The sequence below is a fragment of the Xenia sp. Carnegie-2017 genome, unplaced genomic scaffold (assembly GCF_021976095.1).
Source record: "Xenia sp. Carnegie-2017 unplaced genomic scaffold, XeniaSp_v1 HiC_scaffold_17, whole genome shotgun sequence".
In the NCBI taxonomy this organism is placed as follows: domain Eukaryota; kingdom Metazoa; phylum Cnidaria; class Anthozoa; order Malacalcyonacea; family Xeniidae; genus Xenia; species Xenia sp. Carnegie-2017.
Window position 1 is genome coordinate 416,493 of NW_025813479.1, and position 16,932 is coordinate 433,424.

General features: G+C 32.9%; 2 protein-coding genes across 4 annotated transcripts; both read right to left on the minus strand.

The window, feature by feature from the left end:
* Positions 1 to 2,964: 2,964 nt before the first annotated feature.
* LOC124437788 lies at positions 2,965 to 10,721 on the minus strand. Of its 3 annotated transcripts, none has more exons than XR_006945843.1 (7): positions 10,427 to 10,721; positions 9,176 to 9,814; positions 8,427 to 8,989; positions 8,254 to 8,307; positions 4,938 to 5,655; positions 3,753 to 4,329; positions 2,965 to 3,682 (listed from the first exon to the last, which is right to left on the minus strand). XR_006945843.1 is itself a non-coding variant. In XM_046987722.1 (5 exons), the coding sequence occupies exons 1-5, from the start codon at positions 10,624 to 10,626 to the stop codon at positions 5,474 to 5,476; spliced, it is 1,638 nt and encodes a 545-aa protein (XP_046843678.1). In that variant the 5' UTR covers positions 10,627 to 10,721; the 3' UTR covers positions 4,770 to 5,473. The 3 variants fall into 3 exon arrangements, 1 of the variants encoding a protein (XP_046843678.1); XR_006945842.1 differs by having other exon boundaries at positions 4,902 to 5,655; XM_046987722.1 differs by lacking the exons at positions 2,965 to 3,682; positions 3,753 to 4,329 and having other exon boundaries at positions 4,770 to 5,655.
* Positions 10,722 to 13,267: 2,546 nt separating this feature from the next.
* LOC124437791 (T-cell-specific guanine nucleotide triphosphate-binding protein 2-like) lies at positions 13,268 to 16,204 on the minus strand. Its single transcript, XM_046987726.1, has 4 exons — positions 15,980 to 16,204; positions 15,114 to 15,843; positions 14,135 to 14,854; positions 13,268 to 13,923 (listed from the first exon to the last, which is right to left on the minus strand). The coding sequence occupies exons 3-4, from the start codon at positions 14,551 to 14,553 to the stop codon at positions 13,326 to 13,328; spliced, it is 1,017 nt and encodes a 338-aa protein (XP_046843682.1). The 5' UTR covers positions 14,554 to 14,854; positions 15,114 to 15,843; positions 15,980 to 16,204; the 3' UTR covers positions 13,268 to 13,325.
* Between the last annotated feature and the right edge of the window lie 728 nt (positions 16,205 to 16,932).

A 16,932-nucleotide genomic window follows, 5' to 3' on the forward strand; every position in this document is an offset into this window, starting at 1 on the left:
TAATAATTATCTCCGTCAAAGCTTTATAAACATATTGAAATTCTTTTTTGACCTATACAAAGCTGTCATCAAAGTAAGAGGAGGATCCATTAGTTATTAGATATACTATTTTTTTTCTTGTTTAACTAAAATCTTATGTTTTGGCACTTTATCTCAATGTTACTCTGTTAAACTTTTTTTCTGGTGAGCACTTCTTTTTAACTGCATGTATATAATGAATCAGTGGTGTACGAGAAAATAATTTATAACACAAGAGGCAATAATAATTATGCACGAGTACGATATAACTTCGGTGAATCCTTCGATTTGATTGTTTGATGTTCAGAGGTCAAAATCCCAAATCCAGAAAAATCGATTCGGGCAAATTCAGAAAATTTCCTTTCAAAATTCGAAAGTCGAGTGGCAAAGTAAAAACCCGACAGACATCTAATAGCGGGCAAGTGTCGTGGCGATTGCTTATGCAAATATATCTCATGTGGCATTTGCATATCTGTTCTCTAATGAACATTCATAAATAAGTATTTCTGAGTAACTTTATTAGTTTTCAAATTTGATGTTGGATAGCTGGCGTGTATGAAGATTATTGCCGATGCTAAGCACTCACATTACTTTACACGAACGGCAATAATCGACACTAGAAATTATATTTTTTTGTTGTTCATTCCCCGAAAAATCGTCAAATTTTTTCAATGTATAATGTCCAATGTATAAGATAACCATTTTTTGAGCAACCAGGCCCAAACAAAACTCAAAATTTTGGTAAGAATGACAGATTTTTGTTGTCCGTATGTTTATCTTAATTTAGTTCAGGACATGATTTTCATTTCGTGAATAACATACCTCTTAAAAAGTTGGCCTTGAGCTCTATGACTTCATTTGTTTCATTTCTAAATTTTTCGAGAAATCTGTCATCAGTTTCTTGAAATAAAGTGTAAGCAATCGATTCCTTCAAATGTTGAAAATCATATTCGTTTGGAAACTTATTGTCAATTAAGTAGACTTTTTCATTTTTACATGCCAAACCTTTCAAATTGTCCTTGAATTGCTTTGCTAATTGTTTTTTCATTTGCTCCTCATGTACGTTCAGATCGTCCCTATTATTTTGAACATCGTAGTAAACGTTTGTACGAACAAAAAAGACAGGTTTGTTGAGCTCTTTAAAAGCTTTTTTAGCCAGCTCTTTATCATGATGAGTGAACCGTGATTTGAAAAGAATAACAAATGCGTCATACTTTGTCAAGTCTATCTTCTTGCAGTATTCTTGAATACTGCACAATTCAGGTGTTCCATAGCCGGGTAGATCACACAGCATAAATGCTTCTATTCCTGCATAGGAATAGAAAATGGGTACTTTTGTTGTGTCTACGACGCCAACAGGTGCTGCCCCTTTGTCGTCGGTTTTAAGCCTTTACAAAAATATTTAGTACAGTATTAGTTACAGGGAGGGCAGGGCAAATCATTTTTATTGGGTGGGGGGCTATCGAGCGAAAGTGGGTCCAAGCAGAGATTTGGTGATAAGTTTAGAAATTAAATATAGAACGCCAGCCCCATTAGCTGCACGGGTTTAAAAAGTTGCAAATTTATCATTTTACTTTGAATTTCAAGTAATAATGTACGCTACTATGAAAAGTTAGCAGTTAAAAAGTTAACTTGGGCTCGTATAAAGCAAATGTTAATTTACCCTCTCACAGCGTTAATAAAAGATGATTTTCCTGTTTCACAGGCTCCTATTACGGCAAGATGTATTTCAGATTTTTCCCACGAGGAAACTAATTCTTGACACAACTCATCAATACTATTTGCATCACCTTTTTCACCCACAAGTTCAGCTAAAAGTGTGTTTAGTTGGACGAATTCCTTATTTTTGAGAAATTCGTTGTTTAAACAACGAACAAAATACTGTTTTCGACATTGTATCAAAGTTGACAAGATATTATCACACAGTCCACGAAAGTCATCCTCGTTGTCCATCGTTTTCTTGTCAACTTTGTGGATGCCAGCGCAATACTTTAAAGAATCATTCAGACTTTTTAAGCGATCATTTTCTTCAACACTTCCGTCATCGCAATCGACGTTGTCGCTAACAAAAGCGAAAGGCTTATCAAAATCTCTTGAAAGATTTTCAACTAGTTCTTTTTCATGGTTTGTAAGCTGTGACTTACAAAAAATAAGCAATGCGTCATATTTGTTCAAACCACTAATTTCACTCCAAAATATTCTGAAATCCTTAAATGTTTCTATGCCAGGTAGATCAAAGAGTTCTATGATATTTTTATGGTCAGGATGTTTATAATTAGCGTCATTTTGTTCGAATCTACAAAAGACGTAAACTGTTATGTGAAAATGTCATATGTATATGTACGTAAAACAACAAAAATGAAAATGCTTTACTTTTACTGCCGATAAAATTAAAATTACTTCCCGTTGAGTGGTCATTTGAAGAATCTCCAGTATTCACTTAGTGTAAAGATTGATGCATGTAAATATGTGCAGGCAAAGTTAGCTAAAAATTGACTATATGAAAATAGTGCTGCCTAGTTAAACCAACCTTAAAAGAATCTTGAAGAAAGATGATCTTAGATAAACGTTTGATCCTGTTATGGCAAACTTTAGCGGCACGTTCGTCCTTAATCCAAAATACCTTTGTATAACGATCTGTGCATTTTCAATCCATCAAGTCCGCTTTCCTTTAATCGTTGTTTTGCTTCACTTAAAATTTCTATTTCTTTTTCTGTCAATGTTGGCTTCGACGATAATGAACCCATTACGAAAGAATCGGATACGACTATAACCAACGACTGAAAAAAATTTACAGAGACAAACTTATCAATGTTGTTTTGGTTTATAAACCAGTAAATAACAACAGTGGGGTTTCGTCTTCAATCATGATATGATAATTAGTTCCTGGAAGTAATTAGAATATTGTAGAAACGAAAAAACACCTTATTTGCAAGTAAGAACACATTTAGCACATTTAAGTTTTAATACTTTGTGAATAAGGTCTTCCAAACTAATTTATGATTCACGTTTGACAGTTATGCGGTCTAGATGAACTTGGTCTGTACAGAGATTAAACAAAAATACTATAGTCTATAGTAGAACTCCATAAAGCTATAACAAATAGGTGAATAATTGAATTAATTGAATTAATTAATTTTGAAGAAATAAAACTTAGCAAGTATACAGTAATCGTTCGATTTCAAGAAAACTAATTTGACAATGAAAATCAATTGGATCACTAGCGCGTTTTTTAAATTGTTATGTAAAATGACTTCTATATAACAAATTTTGAGTTACTATGTACTGTGTTGATTCATACGATTATGGGTCAATTTCTGCTTGAATAAAAATATTTTGCAAACTATAACTGATTCTTAATTGTAGTTTAGTTTATGAATCCTTGTGAGTTGTTGTCATCTCTGACTTCGTAGTGCAAGCCTTCAGAGCTTCTTCTTCAAAACTGCTGGTTTTTTGTAAAAGATAGTTATACGCCAATGGACTTCTGACTCTTTAACTGACTCTTTCTTAAAGTCTTTTCGGACTTTTTCAAAAATCTGCTGATTTTCCGATTCCGAAGTTAACCAAAATTCACGACGATATCGACTGACTTCCTTTTCAGTTATTTCCACCAAAACTTGTGATTCAGCCTTTACGAATAAAACAGTTGCATCTGGAACATGAGCTAAAACATAAAAATACAAGTTATCACTTTTTGATAACTTGAATGTTACACAAAAAGCAACCACTCGTACCTCTTAAAGCTTTGGCCTTAATTCTTATGGTAGCATGTGTTATATTAGCCACAGAACTAACGTAACTCCTCGCCTTTTTTTCGACTGGCAAAGCCTTGGCTATCGATTCTTGCATTCGTTGAAAATCATATTGCCCGGTAACCTTGTTGTCAATCATGAGGATATGTTCCTCATCGTCAATGAAATCTTCCAAGTTTTTCAAACAATCATTTTTCATTCTTTCCAAGACAGATCCTTCATCAAACTGCGGTCCTACATCTTCTTTGGCTTCTTGAGATCGCAATCAACGTTGGTACGAACAAAAAAGAAAGGCTTTTTTAACTCTTTTGAAACATTCTCAGCCAGTTCTTTGTCATGTTGAGTGAATCGTGTTTTGAAAAAAATGAGAAATGCGTCATACTTCTCTAGGTCATCAACTTTTTTAATGTATTCTTCAAGATTGGGGTAGGTAGGTGTTCCAATGCCAGGTAGATCCCAGAAAATGATGTTTTTGTTTTTTAGAAGTAAATACTTAGCGGCCACGAAGGTTGATTCTTTAACACCAACTTTCGCTGCTCCTTTTTCGTTTGCTTTCATTCTGAATAAAGGAAATTTAATACTTTAATTTTGTCAACACACCTTATTCTGATTATTTCTGAGCTTATTCACTCTTACTGAATAAATTGCTTGACAGGGCCAATGACGAGCAGACAAAAATCAAAAGTTAACAGTTAATTTTTCAATTGTTTTCGTAAAGAAGTAGCTAAACATACACAACATTACACACACATATATATATGTATATAAGTTTGAAAATTTGTAATCCAGGCATTGAATATATAAAAGATAAACGTTTCTCCGGATTTTAAACGTCTCCAAGCTAAAAGCACGTGTAAATAAATATCCTCATTCTGATGAAGGCTCGAAGCAACGAGTCGAAAGCTCAATAAAAATCATTTAAAAATCCGGAGAAACGTTTATCTTTTATATATATGTATATATATGTTACCCACACGCATTAACGTACGATTGACGCCATTGATTTAAACATTCACCAGACATGTATGGACGTATAAATGTAAGGTGACTTGATAATTTCCAGTTAGCCATTGATGCTATAAATTTTTACAAAGTAATATTTTCTATTTCTAGTTACTTAATTAAAATTACCCTCTCACAGCGTTGATGAAGGATGACTTCCCTTACCAGAATCTCCTGTTATGGCAAAATTTTCTCTGCGTCTATCAACAAGGGAATTAAATACATGCTATAAAAGTCCTGAATATTTGCAGTGCCGTGTTTCTGAGCTTTTTTCAAAAGATCCTTCTTTTTCTTTGCATTTGCAACGTATAAAGCCTCATTCAAAGAATGCAAAAAGTAATGTTTACTACGTTTCACGAACTTAAAAATGATATTGTTACGCAGACGGTCTAACTTTTGTTCGTATACTCAGTATCAATTACGTGAATGTCTGACTCATCTTCAACCAAATCTTTAACATTTTGAAAACGATCTGTTTTTATTTTACTCGAAAGAGTTTCTTGGTTGTCATACATCTTTCTTTCATCGTCTTCAGCGTCAGTGCAAACGAACAAAAAAGGCTTTGCGAGCTTTTTTGAAATGACATCTGCATTTTTTCTCTTTGTCAGTTACTCTTGATTTTGTAAATATAAGAAATGCATCAAACGTTTCACAGCAAAAATTATTAGAGAAGCAGGTTGATGGTGAACAACAAGATGATGCTAAAAAGTAAGATGATGGTAAGCAACAGGATGATAGTAAACAGCAAGATGATGGTAAGCAACAAGAGGATGATGAGCAACAAAAAAAATAATTAGTTGAACGTAGATCCCAGAGTTTAATCTTTTGACTTTGAGGATGATCAACAGGAATCTTTTCAGGGCCTTTTTGGACATGCAAAAGACTGCAAAAAAAAACATTTAGCATATTATTAGCTGTAGTAAGCTATAAGTTATACACAAAAGGTGTTTTTTGAAAACTGCTTTTCAAAACGCTCCTAAATTTTGGAAGGAATTCATCGAAATTTACAAAATTAATGATTTTGTTGACTATCAAAACTACTGATGTATATGTCAGCAGAAAACGTATGTATAAAAACTTCTGTACGAGAACACCTTTTACTATCCTCGTCAGTGCCAAAATCAAAGGATAAAATTTTTTAACATAATAAACTCTCTTATTTTACAGCATTCAAATTAATTACTTTTTTTAAAGTTAAACATGTGATTGAAATATTTGAATTATGTTGAAACTACATTGTCTCTCATCGAGACTGTTTGAAAACATTAATAGATATCCTTTCTTAACAATTATATTAAAAATTTAAATACTGTATTCAAAGCAAAATGTACAATTCAAGGAAATGTGTCCATATTTTAATGATAATAAACACACGCATAAATAGCGGAAAGCGCGAAATAGTTTTTTGTTATACTATGTTATGGTTTGCAAACCAATAAGTAAACTTTTTTTGTGGAATTTAAAAGTTTAATAATAGATGTAAAATATGAACAAAAACTAATAGTAAACAAAAAGTTGAGCCTAAATATCGGAATTTTATATTTTTGTATTTAACATTAGTACCTGGAAATTTTTCAGGCTATTGACAACGTAAATAACATTGCTAAAATATTTGACATATCACTTAGCATACTAATGTGAGCTTTAAGTAAGTCATGTTTTCATTGCTTCATAAGTATTTTGAAAAAATATACACGTTTACATCAACTCTGGAGCAATAGAATATTTGCGATTCAATTATCAGAAATTTATTAGGAATATAATGGCAGACGGCTTCGTTTTAGGTTTGTTTTTAAATTGTTTTTAAAATCGTTCTAAGGTGCGGCACTTGCTTCAAAGCAGGAACCTAATTTGTTCGATAAGCCATAATAAAAATCAAAGCATTGCGTTACCTTCAATATTAGAAAAATCACTAAAAAATACAATATCAACTATTTGCTACATAAAACTGACAAAGAATATGAACAGCTGTTTTTTTTCTTTTGCAGGTGTGATTCGAGTGAATAGTAATTTAGTCTATAATTTGTAAAGTAACTTTTGACTAGTCATGTAGTGACAACTAAGTCTTGTTTGGCATCTGGAAGTCTTCAAACTAAAAGAGTTTCTCAAGGGTTTTAAAGTTCTGTTTTTGTACAAGAATCTGTATAAGCTGTATAACATAGTTAAACTTTAGTGATAGGCACAAAAATGAGCGGCAACGCTGTACATACAAGTTTCATGCAAAGTACTGAATCCAACTTGCATTTTGGAATTTTAAAGAATGAAAAGATTTTTATCGATTTCGATAGTGCTGGTATAAATGGTTGCCATATCGACTTAAATAAATGTACATATGCAAATTGTATCAAAAAATAACTCTAAACAAAAAAATGTATTTGTTAACTACAGTTGAAAAAACAGTTAGCCTAGCACTATGGATAACTTGGAAGTAAATATCAAATAAACATTATTCAAAATGTCCTCATGATAAGATGTCTTTGTGAACAAAGATGTTAAAGGAAAGCTATGAGATTCGAACACTACCGTGGCAAAACTACAATAATTTATGAACTCGAGACGCACGATTACTGTCATCAGAAATAGAAAAGATAGCCGGAATGTTTTCTCCGTTCTCTGACGATATTCAAGATCATTGTTTTGTGTAGGTAAAATTGTTATAAATATTTTAGTTTTCTGGTCAAAATGCAGATTTTTGTGGCATATAATCAAATAAGTAGAATTGTAAATCCTACTGTAAATTATAGTAGCTAGGGACATATGTATCACACGTAGATTACTGCAGTAACTGCACAAGGCCTAAATAACAACTACAAAAAAGACTTGGTTTCAATAATAGCATTGAGACGACTCATACGGGTATAAGGAGGGGGAGACATGGGAGTGGCAGCCCCTCAAAGTGTTGGACAGACAAAGCTAGTTGGGAATTATTGGCTGAAAAGTTGGATGAATTGGATCATTTAAGATTGAAAATGTTCCGGCCGCCCCCCCTAAAAAATTTAGGTTTGTAAGATCATGCGGTGAGTTATAATCCCAGTTTTATTTAAGTTCGCCAACATAAAGGTTAGCCACTAACCTGAAAGCTCGGTTCGACAGCTACAAACGCTTCTTATAAAAAAGACAAATTGGCAAAAACAAAACAAAAATCTAAACAAAGCCGCTGATATACTCCCGTAGTTACATCGTAAATAAATTTTATTTCAAGGAATTGACGAAAATATTTGACGTATTACCTTTTCTCTAAAATACTAACTAAGGTAACAACAAAAGCCAAACCTTCATAATACAATTTTTACTTAACTTTTTTATGGTAAAATTCTTTTACTTTACTGTCAGAGAACAACGTTTCCGAAAATTGTTGATTTTAGAAGAGCATGGCAGTTTGAAATTTACAAAAGCAGTTGAGCTATGAACACCAATCAAAACAATAGATATTTAGACTAAAGATATTTCTAGTAAAAGACGTGATGTGGAATGCAAATACCTTGTCTTTTCAGAAGCGTTAATATCTGCAGAGCTTTTGTAGCCAACGCTATTTCTACAAAGATTAAATTTTTTCAAATCAAATAAAAAAATTTAGTCCGAGCAAAGAAGTGTGGTGCTCTCCCAAACAAAAGGAGGCTCGTACGCCCATGAACTTATATATGCAAGACATACCTTTACAGAATTTGGCTTTAAATTCAATGATTTCTTTTGTTTTGCTCTTGAAGGAAGCTATGAAGTCTTCTTTTGTTAAAATATCAGCGATAGATTCTTTCAAACGTTGAAAATCATATTCACTCGTGAACTTGTTGTCAATCATGTAGATATTGTTTTCATCATGAATTAAATCTTTCAAATTTTCCAAACTATCTTTTCTCATTCTCTTTAAGACAGATTCTTTTTTAAACTCCTTTCCTTCGTCGTCTTCGGCATTTTTGAGTTCGTGATCAATGTTGGTGCGGATGAAAAGGAAAGGTTTACCGAGCTCTTTTGAGACTTTTTTTGCCAACTCTCTGTCTTGGTGAAAGAACCGTGTTTTGCCAAAAATAAGAATTGCGTCGTAACTTTTCAAGTCCATCTTTTCGCAGTATTCTTGGAGATCCGACGTTTCGGGCGATCTAAGGCCAGGTAAATCACAGAAAATAATTTCTTTGATTTTTGGGTGAGGATACGAAGTTGGTACTTTTGTTTTCTCTACTACGTCGACTTGGGCTGCCCCGTTTTGATGAGCTTTTAGTCTAAATAGAAAACATATTGTGTTCCAACCATGTGAAGTACATATAAGAATAATTGCTTCCTGTATAATGTAGCATTAAAGTCCTAATTATTATCATTCTTTAGGCTTGCTATGCTAGTTGTCATTTTTGAAAATTTCGAAGTAATTAATTTAAATTTGCTTAAACGCAAATGAAAATAGATATTACCCTCTCACTGCGTTAATAAAAGACGATTTTCCAGTTCCACTACCTCCTGTTATGGCAAGATGTATCTCCGTATTTTTCAACGAGTCAATTTGCTTTTGGTAGAGTTCATTAAGGCCACTCACACCATGTTTTGTAATGCTGTACTTTGCTTCAGCTAAAAGTCTATCTTTTTCAGTAAAGTGTTTGTTTTTGTAAATTTCTTCGCTAAAACATCGTACAAAATACTGATTTCGACGTTTTATCAATTTGCCAATGATATCTTCACACAGAGTACTAAAATTTTGAACATTTTCTATTATTTTCTTGTCAATGACATAGAGGTCTGAGCCATCTTTTACAAAATCTTTTGGACAATTTAAAGAATTGTTTTCTTCCACCATCTTGGAACTACCATCGACGATTTTGTACACAAAAATGAAAGGTATTTCAAACTCTTTTGAAAGCTTTTCAGCGAGCTCCTTTTCTTGACATGTTAGCTTTGACTTACAAAACATAAGAAATGCGTCATAGCTGTTAAGACCACCAATACTTTGGCAAAATGATTTGAAATTCTTAAATGTCTCGATACCAGGGAGATCACAGAGTTCTATCTTATTATCATGTTCGAGATGTGTATAATTTGTGTCATCTGCACCAAAACTACAAAAGAAGTAAATGGTTTAGATAAAAAATTGTCCACATGAGATGAGAAGAAGAAAGGTTTCATTTTCAATAACCCACAAAGAACTACAAGTACAACCCTAGAGCGGATAAAGATACGCTATGTAGAAACAACGCCACGATACGCCAGCGCCACATGTCAAGCAGCCAATAACGTCCTTTATAAATCCATGACATAAATCAATTTGTTTGAAAGGCTTTAGAGGAAATTTATGGGTTGACGCACGTTTTGTCAAATTGTGCATGGTTAAAATTTTGCCTACATTTTTTGTTAGACTTCAAAAGATTACACGTTACAACGACGAAGTTTTTTAAATCCGCGCCGATGATGTTTGGCAGACGTACACTGTTTTCACTTTGACTAATTATGATTCATTTAAAGTAGTCTGCATTGTCTTCATACGTGTGTAAGCATAAAAATACATTTCGAACTTTCATCTTTAAGATGATAACTGACACTTTAAAAATGCTAATTTGAAACAAATTACAGCACAACAAACCTATATTAATATAATTCAATAACATTCTGACTGTTTAAAGATTGATCTACAAACCTTAATAGACATAAACCTTAAACCTTAATCTACAAACCTTAATAGAGCTTTAAAGAAAGATGATCTGAGGTAGGTATTTGATCCTGTTATGGCAAACTTAAACGAGACTTCCGTCCATGATTTCATCATATCTTTGTATACATCACGCATACCATCGAGTCCTTTTTCCTTCACATGTTGTTTAGCTTCTAATAAAATGGTTTTCTCTTCTTCTGTTAATGACATCGACGAACCCATAATGAGAAAATCAAAGAAATTAGCAAAGCTACCAACAAATTTCAAAGTCCTCAAATGTTGTTGTCGTTCTTAAGACGGTGGAATGCAACAGTAGGGTTTCGCCATCCGTTTTGTTATGATAAATAGTTCCTTGAATATATATAAATGTAGCACTATGGAATAACAAAAACTCTTAATAAATAAGTTTTGAATAAATATCAAAGATAATTCCATGTAACAAACTCTGCAACAATAAAGTCATCTCTATCTGAAAATGCTGATAATGGAAATACGGGTAGATTTTGGGATGCAAAATTTAACGATACAAATACATTCTGCGTTGTATAAATCAGGTGTGTTTTTTATCATTGAAAATTTCTAAATTAAAAAGCATAACTTTAAAGGTGAAAGAGAGAAATAGAATATTGTCAATTGGATTACATATTATACCGTTGATTTTACATAAATACATATATACCTATGCGAAAAAAAATCGCTTCTCATTAATTTCATTAATTTTGACACTAGCCGGGGGCTCCTGTAGTGACGTACATAACGTGCGTATGTTATTCATCTAGATTTATGTATTAGCAATAGAGGAAATAGCCAATCCTACACTTACTCAAACGCGCTACTTTAACTTACGCACTTTACTTTATAATTACGTAAAACTACTCAAATTTCAAGTACATTATCCGCTGTGTAATAACTGCACCTTGTTTAGCCAAATATATAAAAAGCCTGAAATAAATTCTAACATAAAGAATACTCACGACTGTTGTAAATAACTTCTTCGCTAGTGAATAAAATAATCACAAAATTTAATAGCGTTCTAGTACATTGAACTCACGTTCAGAGCTCATACGAAAGACTTATATAACGCTAAACGAGTAAATAAGTTCTATTTTCAAAATTTATTTGATTCTTTTATTAGATTCTTCTTCAGGAGCAATCAATATACGATACAATTGAAGAATTATTTTTAACTTGACATCAGCTGACATCAGCTAACTTTGGGTTAGCGACCTGTGGAATTAGATTAACCGAGATGCTCAGACAGGGAGTATACCAAGGGGTAACAAACAGCAAAGTCAGCTACGTTTCATTAACATGTAGTTATTGAAACAACTGAATGGCTTAACTACACATGGAAATACAGTAAATCAGTGACGTAGTTAACCCAAAAACTTGAACCTGTCAGGAAGAAATTTTTTGTGTGACACCCACTATAAAACAATAGATATCCAAAAAAAAAAACAAAAGTTGCGGGCTGGTTAATGTAACTATGTACAAAAAAGTTGAACGTTGCAAAATTATTATAGGATAGTTTACTAAATAATATGCGTTTTTAACATACACAAATATATTGAATTGAAAATACTCAATGTTTGTGATGTATTCACTTTAAATTTGGTAACGTTGCCCATGTTTTCCAATAAGACTTTCATACACAATATTGGTACATGCAGGCATTTTAATGTTGAGGTGCTATTGAAAAAAGACCAATAAAAACGTAACGACGTTAGTTCGTACACGAAGTACAAAGACGTAAAAGCTGCAAGATCTGTTAATGCCAAACTCTGCTTAAATTTTTTTCACAGTCAACAGAATTTGATATACACCTCACGGGGAATTAAAAGCTATGATGTTCTCCACTTAAAACGTCGGCAATTTCTGATAAACAATCTTTGTCAAAATTATATTGTCGTTGCATTCCCAAATAATATAAGAGTCAAATAAAAATCAACTCCAAGATTTACAGCATTACACAATCATTACGATAATTTATTTCAAAGTTGCAAATGAGATTTGTCATTTGAAACTACAAGATATTTAACTGTAACAACAAATGAAAGTAGATTCCTGTTGCCGTTACTAAGAAAATTAAGTAACATTTGGAAAAAAAACAAAATGTGAAAGCTTTAACATGTGCTAGCTAATTTCATGTACGCATAGTACATTTAACGAGTGCTCTAAATATCATCAAATTTAATCATCTGTTATTTCTATGCCTTCTAAAGAGTTGTTATTTTTAGAAAAATCCACAGATCTCAATACCATCACGTATATGTAAGTTGTAATTGTTTTGAAAATAACAAATAGTCTTAAGCAAATAGAACCGTGTGCTCTGGTCAATTATGGCTTTTAACAGTTGCACCCCAATTTTCAAGAGCAACTTTTTCCAGATCGTTGATGCACTTTAAGGGAAAACGACAAACCATAAAAAACAATGAGGCTGAAGACAACATCGGCCCGACAATTGGAATCAATTTTGCGGTCTCTTGAAAACCAAGATCCACAGCAAACTTTGTAATAAAATTCCCCAACTAATTGATCAAAATATATTTCTGCTATATAAAATTACTGCTGATGATTCTTTGTTTAATGCCTCGAATTTTTCAGATCCTTTTTCGAGAATGCCAAATTGGCGACAGTAATTATGAACTTCTTCTAAAACCACAGCTAAGTTGAAAGCTGATCCAACTGCAGGAACAGGAGCAGCATTTACAACAGCTGCGGCAGCAGCTACCATTGCTGCTCGAGCTAGAAAATTTATTAGAAATGCTTATACAAAAATTAGAGTTCACGAATGATCAGGCAGAGGGAATTAAAAAACTTCTGTGAAGAATCTTCTGGCTAAAGTAAAAATCAGACAACCATGCAGTGTTGTTAACACTATATAAATTATATTCATGAATGATTGGCTAAAGTCACTCCGGTTAATTTATGTTAAATGACAAACCTTTCAAAAACTTGGCCTTACTTTTTGTGCATTTACGTGTCACGTTACTCAAAGAAAGAATGAAACATTCTGTTTTAAGTTCTGGTAAAACCAAAGATATTGATTTTACCAAACGATCAAAATCGTATTTCTCTGGAACCTTGTTGTCAATCATGTAGATATTCTTTACATCATTAATAAAATCTTTTAAATTGTCTAGACAATCTTTCCTCATTTTTTTCAAAACAGATTCTTCATTAAACTGCGGTCCTTCATCTTCTTTGGCGTTCTCGAGATCTTTGTCAACGTTGGTACGAACAAAAAAGAAAGGCTTTTTTAACTCTTTTGAAAGTTTCTCAGCCAGTTCTTTGTCATGTTGAGTGAATCGTGTCTTGGAAAAGATAATAAATGCGTCGTACTTCTGCAGACCACAAACGTTTTTACAGTATTCTTGAAGATTGGGAGATGTAGGTGTTCCAATGCCTGGTAGATCCCAAAAAATGATGTTTCCATTACTTGAATGAACATATTTAGTGGGAACTGAAGTTGATTCTGTAACACCAACTGGTGCTGCTTGTTTTTCGTGAGCTTTAAGTCTACAAACAAAAGTATTTTACTTAAATGTTGCATGCTATTTCACATTTGTCCATGCATTTTTAAATTGGTTACCTAATTGCACATACCTTGTTATACTATAAAATATAAATTTGAGAAAATATATTTGTATTATGCATTAATGGAAATGTGACCATTCGTTGTTACACTGGTTGTGATGTATTTGAAATCCATAGAAAATTAATAATTTACCCTCTCACAGTGTTAATAAAAGATGATTTTCCTGTTCGACTAACTCCCGTTACAGCAAGAATTATCTTTTCTTCCTTCAAAGAACTAATTTGACGATGGTAAAAATCATTAATACCAGAAAGACCTTGACGATCAACGCGATCTCTAACTTGAGCAAAGCACTTATCTTCTTGAGTCATTGAGCTATTTTTGTATATTACATCGAGCAAAGATTTTAGAAAATGTTCACTTCGACGTTCTAGCAACTCTGTGAGAACAGCCGTACGTAAATCTTCGAAATCGTATTTTTTAGGAAACCTGCTGTCAATCATGTAGACATCTTTCTTATTATGAATTAAGCCTTTCAAATTTTTCAAACAATCTCTCTTCATTTTTCTTAAGACAGATGCTTCGTCAGACTTTGCTCCTTCGTCAAGCATGGCATTCTCGATTTCGTAACGAACGTTAGTACGAACGAAAAGAAAGGCTGTTTGAGGTCTTTTGAAACTTTTTCAGCCAGTTCTTTGTCAAGTTGAATGAGCCGGGATTTGGAAAAAATAAGAAAAGCGTCGTATTTCCTCAATCTTGCAATATTCATCAATATTAGGATATGTAGGTTTCCCAAAGCCAGGTAGATCCCAGAGTTTGATGTTTTCATTTTCAGGATGAGAATATTCAGTGGGCACTGTTTTGGTTTCGGTAACATTAACTGGTGCTGCACCCTTTTGGCGAGGTTTGAGTCTACAAAATTAATACGTTATGTCTAACTATTAATGAAAATGATAAATTTTGCTTAAAAATTAATTAAAACTTGAAATGCATTACACAAAGTGGTACAAACAAAAAATACAAGTACAAGAAGAACTTAAATTTAGATGGAAAGAAGGCACTGCATTTTCCTAAATTTGTGAGATTCGAAAGAAAAATTGCATTAAGAGAAGATAGGATTTCCAAAGTTTTATTATCCATTTCATTGTAATTCAAAAATAAAGATGTTTACCCTCTTACGGCGTTAATGAAAGATGATTTTCCTGCTCCAGAAAATCCTGTTACAGCAATATTTATTTTCATGTTTCTCCATGAAGCAATTTGACGTTTGTTAAAAATCGTCAACATCAATTAAACCATACTTGTTAACACGGAACTTAGGTTCTTCTAAACGTTTTTCTTGTTCAGATAATTCTCTATTTCCGTAAATGACACCGTTAAGAGAATGTAAAAAATACTCTTTTCGAAGTTTGAGCAACTTCAAGATGACATTTTCACGCAGACGATCAAAGTCGTATTTTTCTGTATCATTGTTATCAATTACGTAAACATCACTTGCATTCTTTACTAAACCTTTCAGCTTGTCATAGCAATATATTTTTATTTTATCTAATGCAGTGGCTTCGGTAGACTGTGATGCAAAGGCTTCACCCTCTTTTGCAGTCGTAACATTGACATTCGCATGCGTATGAACGCAAACGAAAGGCCTTTGGAGCTCTTTGGAAACTTTTTCAACCAGTTCTATCTCTTGGACTGTGAACCTGGATTTGCTAAATATTAGAAATGCATCGTACTTCTTCAGACCACCAATATTGCTACAGTACGTTTCAAGATCGAAATTTTCACCAGCTCCAATGCCAGGAAGATCACAAAGTTTTATATTTTTGTATTGAGGATGAGGATATATTGCTTCCAAATCTGATTCGTCGTTTGGTGCGGCCTCTTTTTTGTCCTCTTCAATTCTGTATAAAATATTGATTTTTATGATATTTAACTGACGAACATAAATAAAGTGTCAACGATTTGCAAAATAAATTCTCCCAGCCTTGGTATCTAAAGACATCGATAGTGAAGCGAAAAGAATAAGAAATAAATTACCCTCTTATGGCGTTGATGAATGACGACTTTCCTGGATTGTTTGATCCAATTATGGCAAAATATTGCTCAAACGTCTCCCATTTAGCAACTTGTTGATTGTAGTGTTTAGTCCTACTATCAAGTCTATTTTTCTTAGCATGTCGTCTTGCTTCTTCTAAAAGTCCTTTTTCTTTTTCTGTTAAAATTGGTTTTGACGAAGATGAGCCCATACTTAGACGAACAAAATGGACGATTCACACGTAAAATTACTAGGAAATTTGGATCAAGTGAAACGTTGCTGTAGCAAAGCTAACAGCAAACTGCAGGGTTCCCATATTCTTTACATTATATGATAAATAGTCCAGGAATATGATTAAATAAAGAAAAACGAAAGCGCTACAGTCAAAACTCCGAAAAGGGCATCGGCTAAAGAACCAATTATAATTGTTCTATGTCGGCAATAATTCCTAAAAATTGCCAAATGGTATAGGGTCATATCATTCTAACAATGAAAAATAAGTTAAAATTGGATATGCTCTGTTGAATTTAACTTGAAAGATGCCAATATTAATAAAGTAGGTTGTCCAAAGGTCAGTCATACGATTTGAAATCATGCACCTCACCTCATGATGAGCGTGAAAGACACGTGCCCTCGTTTTAAGACAAATTTTAGCCTTGATTTAAATTGAAATTTTTCCCTTCTGTAACATAGGAAAAATGCCAGGAAGCAAAGTAAAAATTTTTATTAGCAAGTTGCTCATGGGCAACAAATAAGTTCAAACTACAGCGCTTAAAAATAACTTCATGAAATTTCTTGATTGTACCACAAGAAGAGTGTTTACCTTCGGTGAAACACACCTGAAAAGTTTAAAAAAGCTTTTTTACCTAACAGCAGTGTATAATATTGCGTTTTCCTTGGTCTAAAAATTATTATCTGTTCCTGTAATGATTAAAAACACACCAGTACTTTGCAG

Bases quoted from the DNA above. Each gene is read 5' to 3' on its own strand.
- LOC124437788 (XM_046987722.1), bottom strand. From the start codon at position 10,626: ATGGGTTCGTCGATGTCATTAACAGAAGAAGAGAAAACCATTTTATTA. The intron at 8,990-9,175 runs GTAATATCTATT...TTTTCTATTTAG, and splicing joins TTTATTAACGCAGTGAGAGG to ACTAAAAGCTCATCAAAACG. The intron at 8,308-8,426 runs GTATGTCTTGCA...TAATCTTTGTAG, and splicing joins TAAAGCCAAATTCTGTAAAG to AAATAGCGTTGGCTACAAAA.
- LOC124437791 (XM_046987726.1), bottom strand. From the start codon at position 14,553: ATGCTTGACGAAGGAGCAAAGTCTGACGAAGCATCTGTCTTAAGAAAA. The intron at 13,924-14,134 runs GTAAATTATTAA...TTTTGTTTGTAG, and splicing joins TTTATTAACACTGTGAGAGG to ACTTAAAGCTCACGAAAAAC.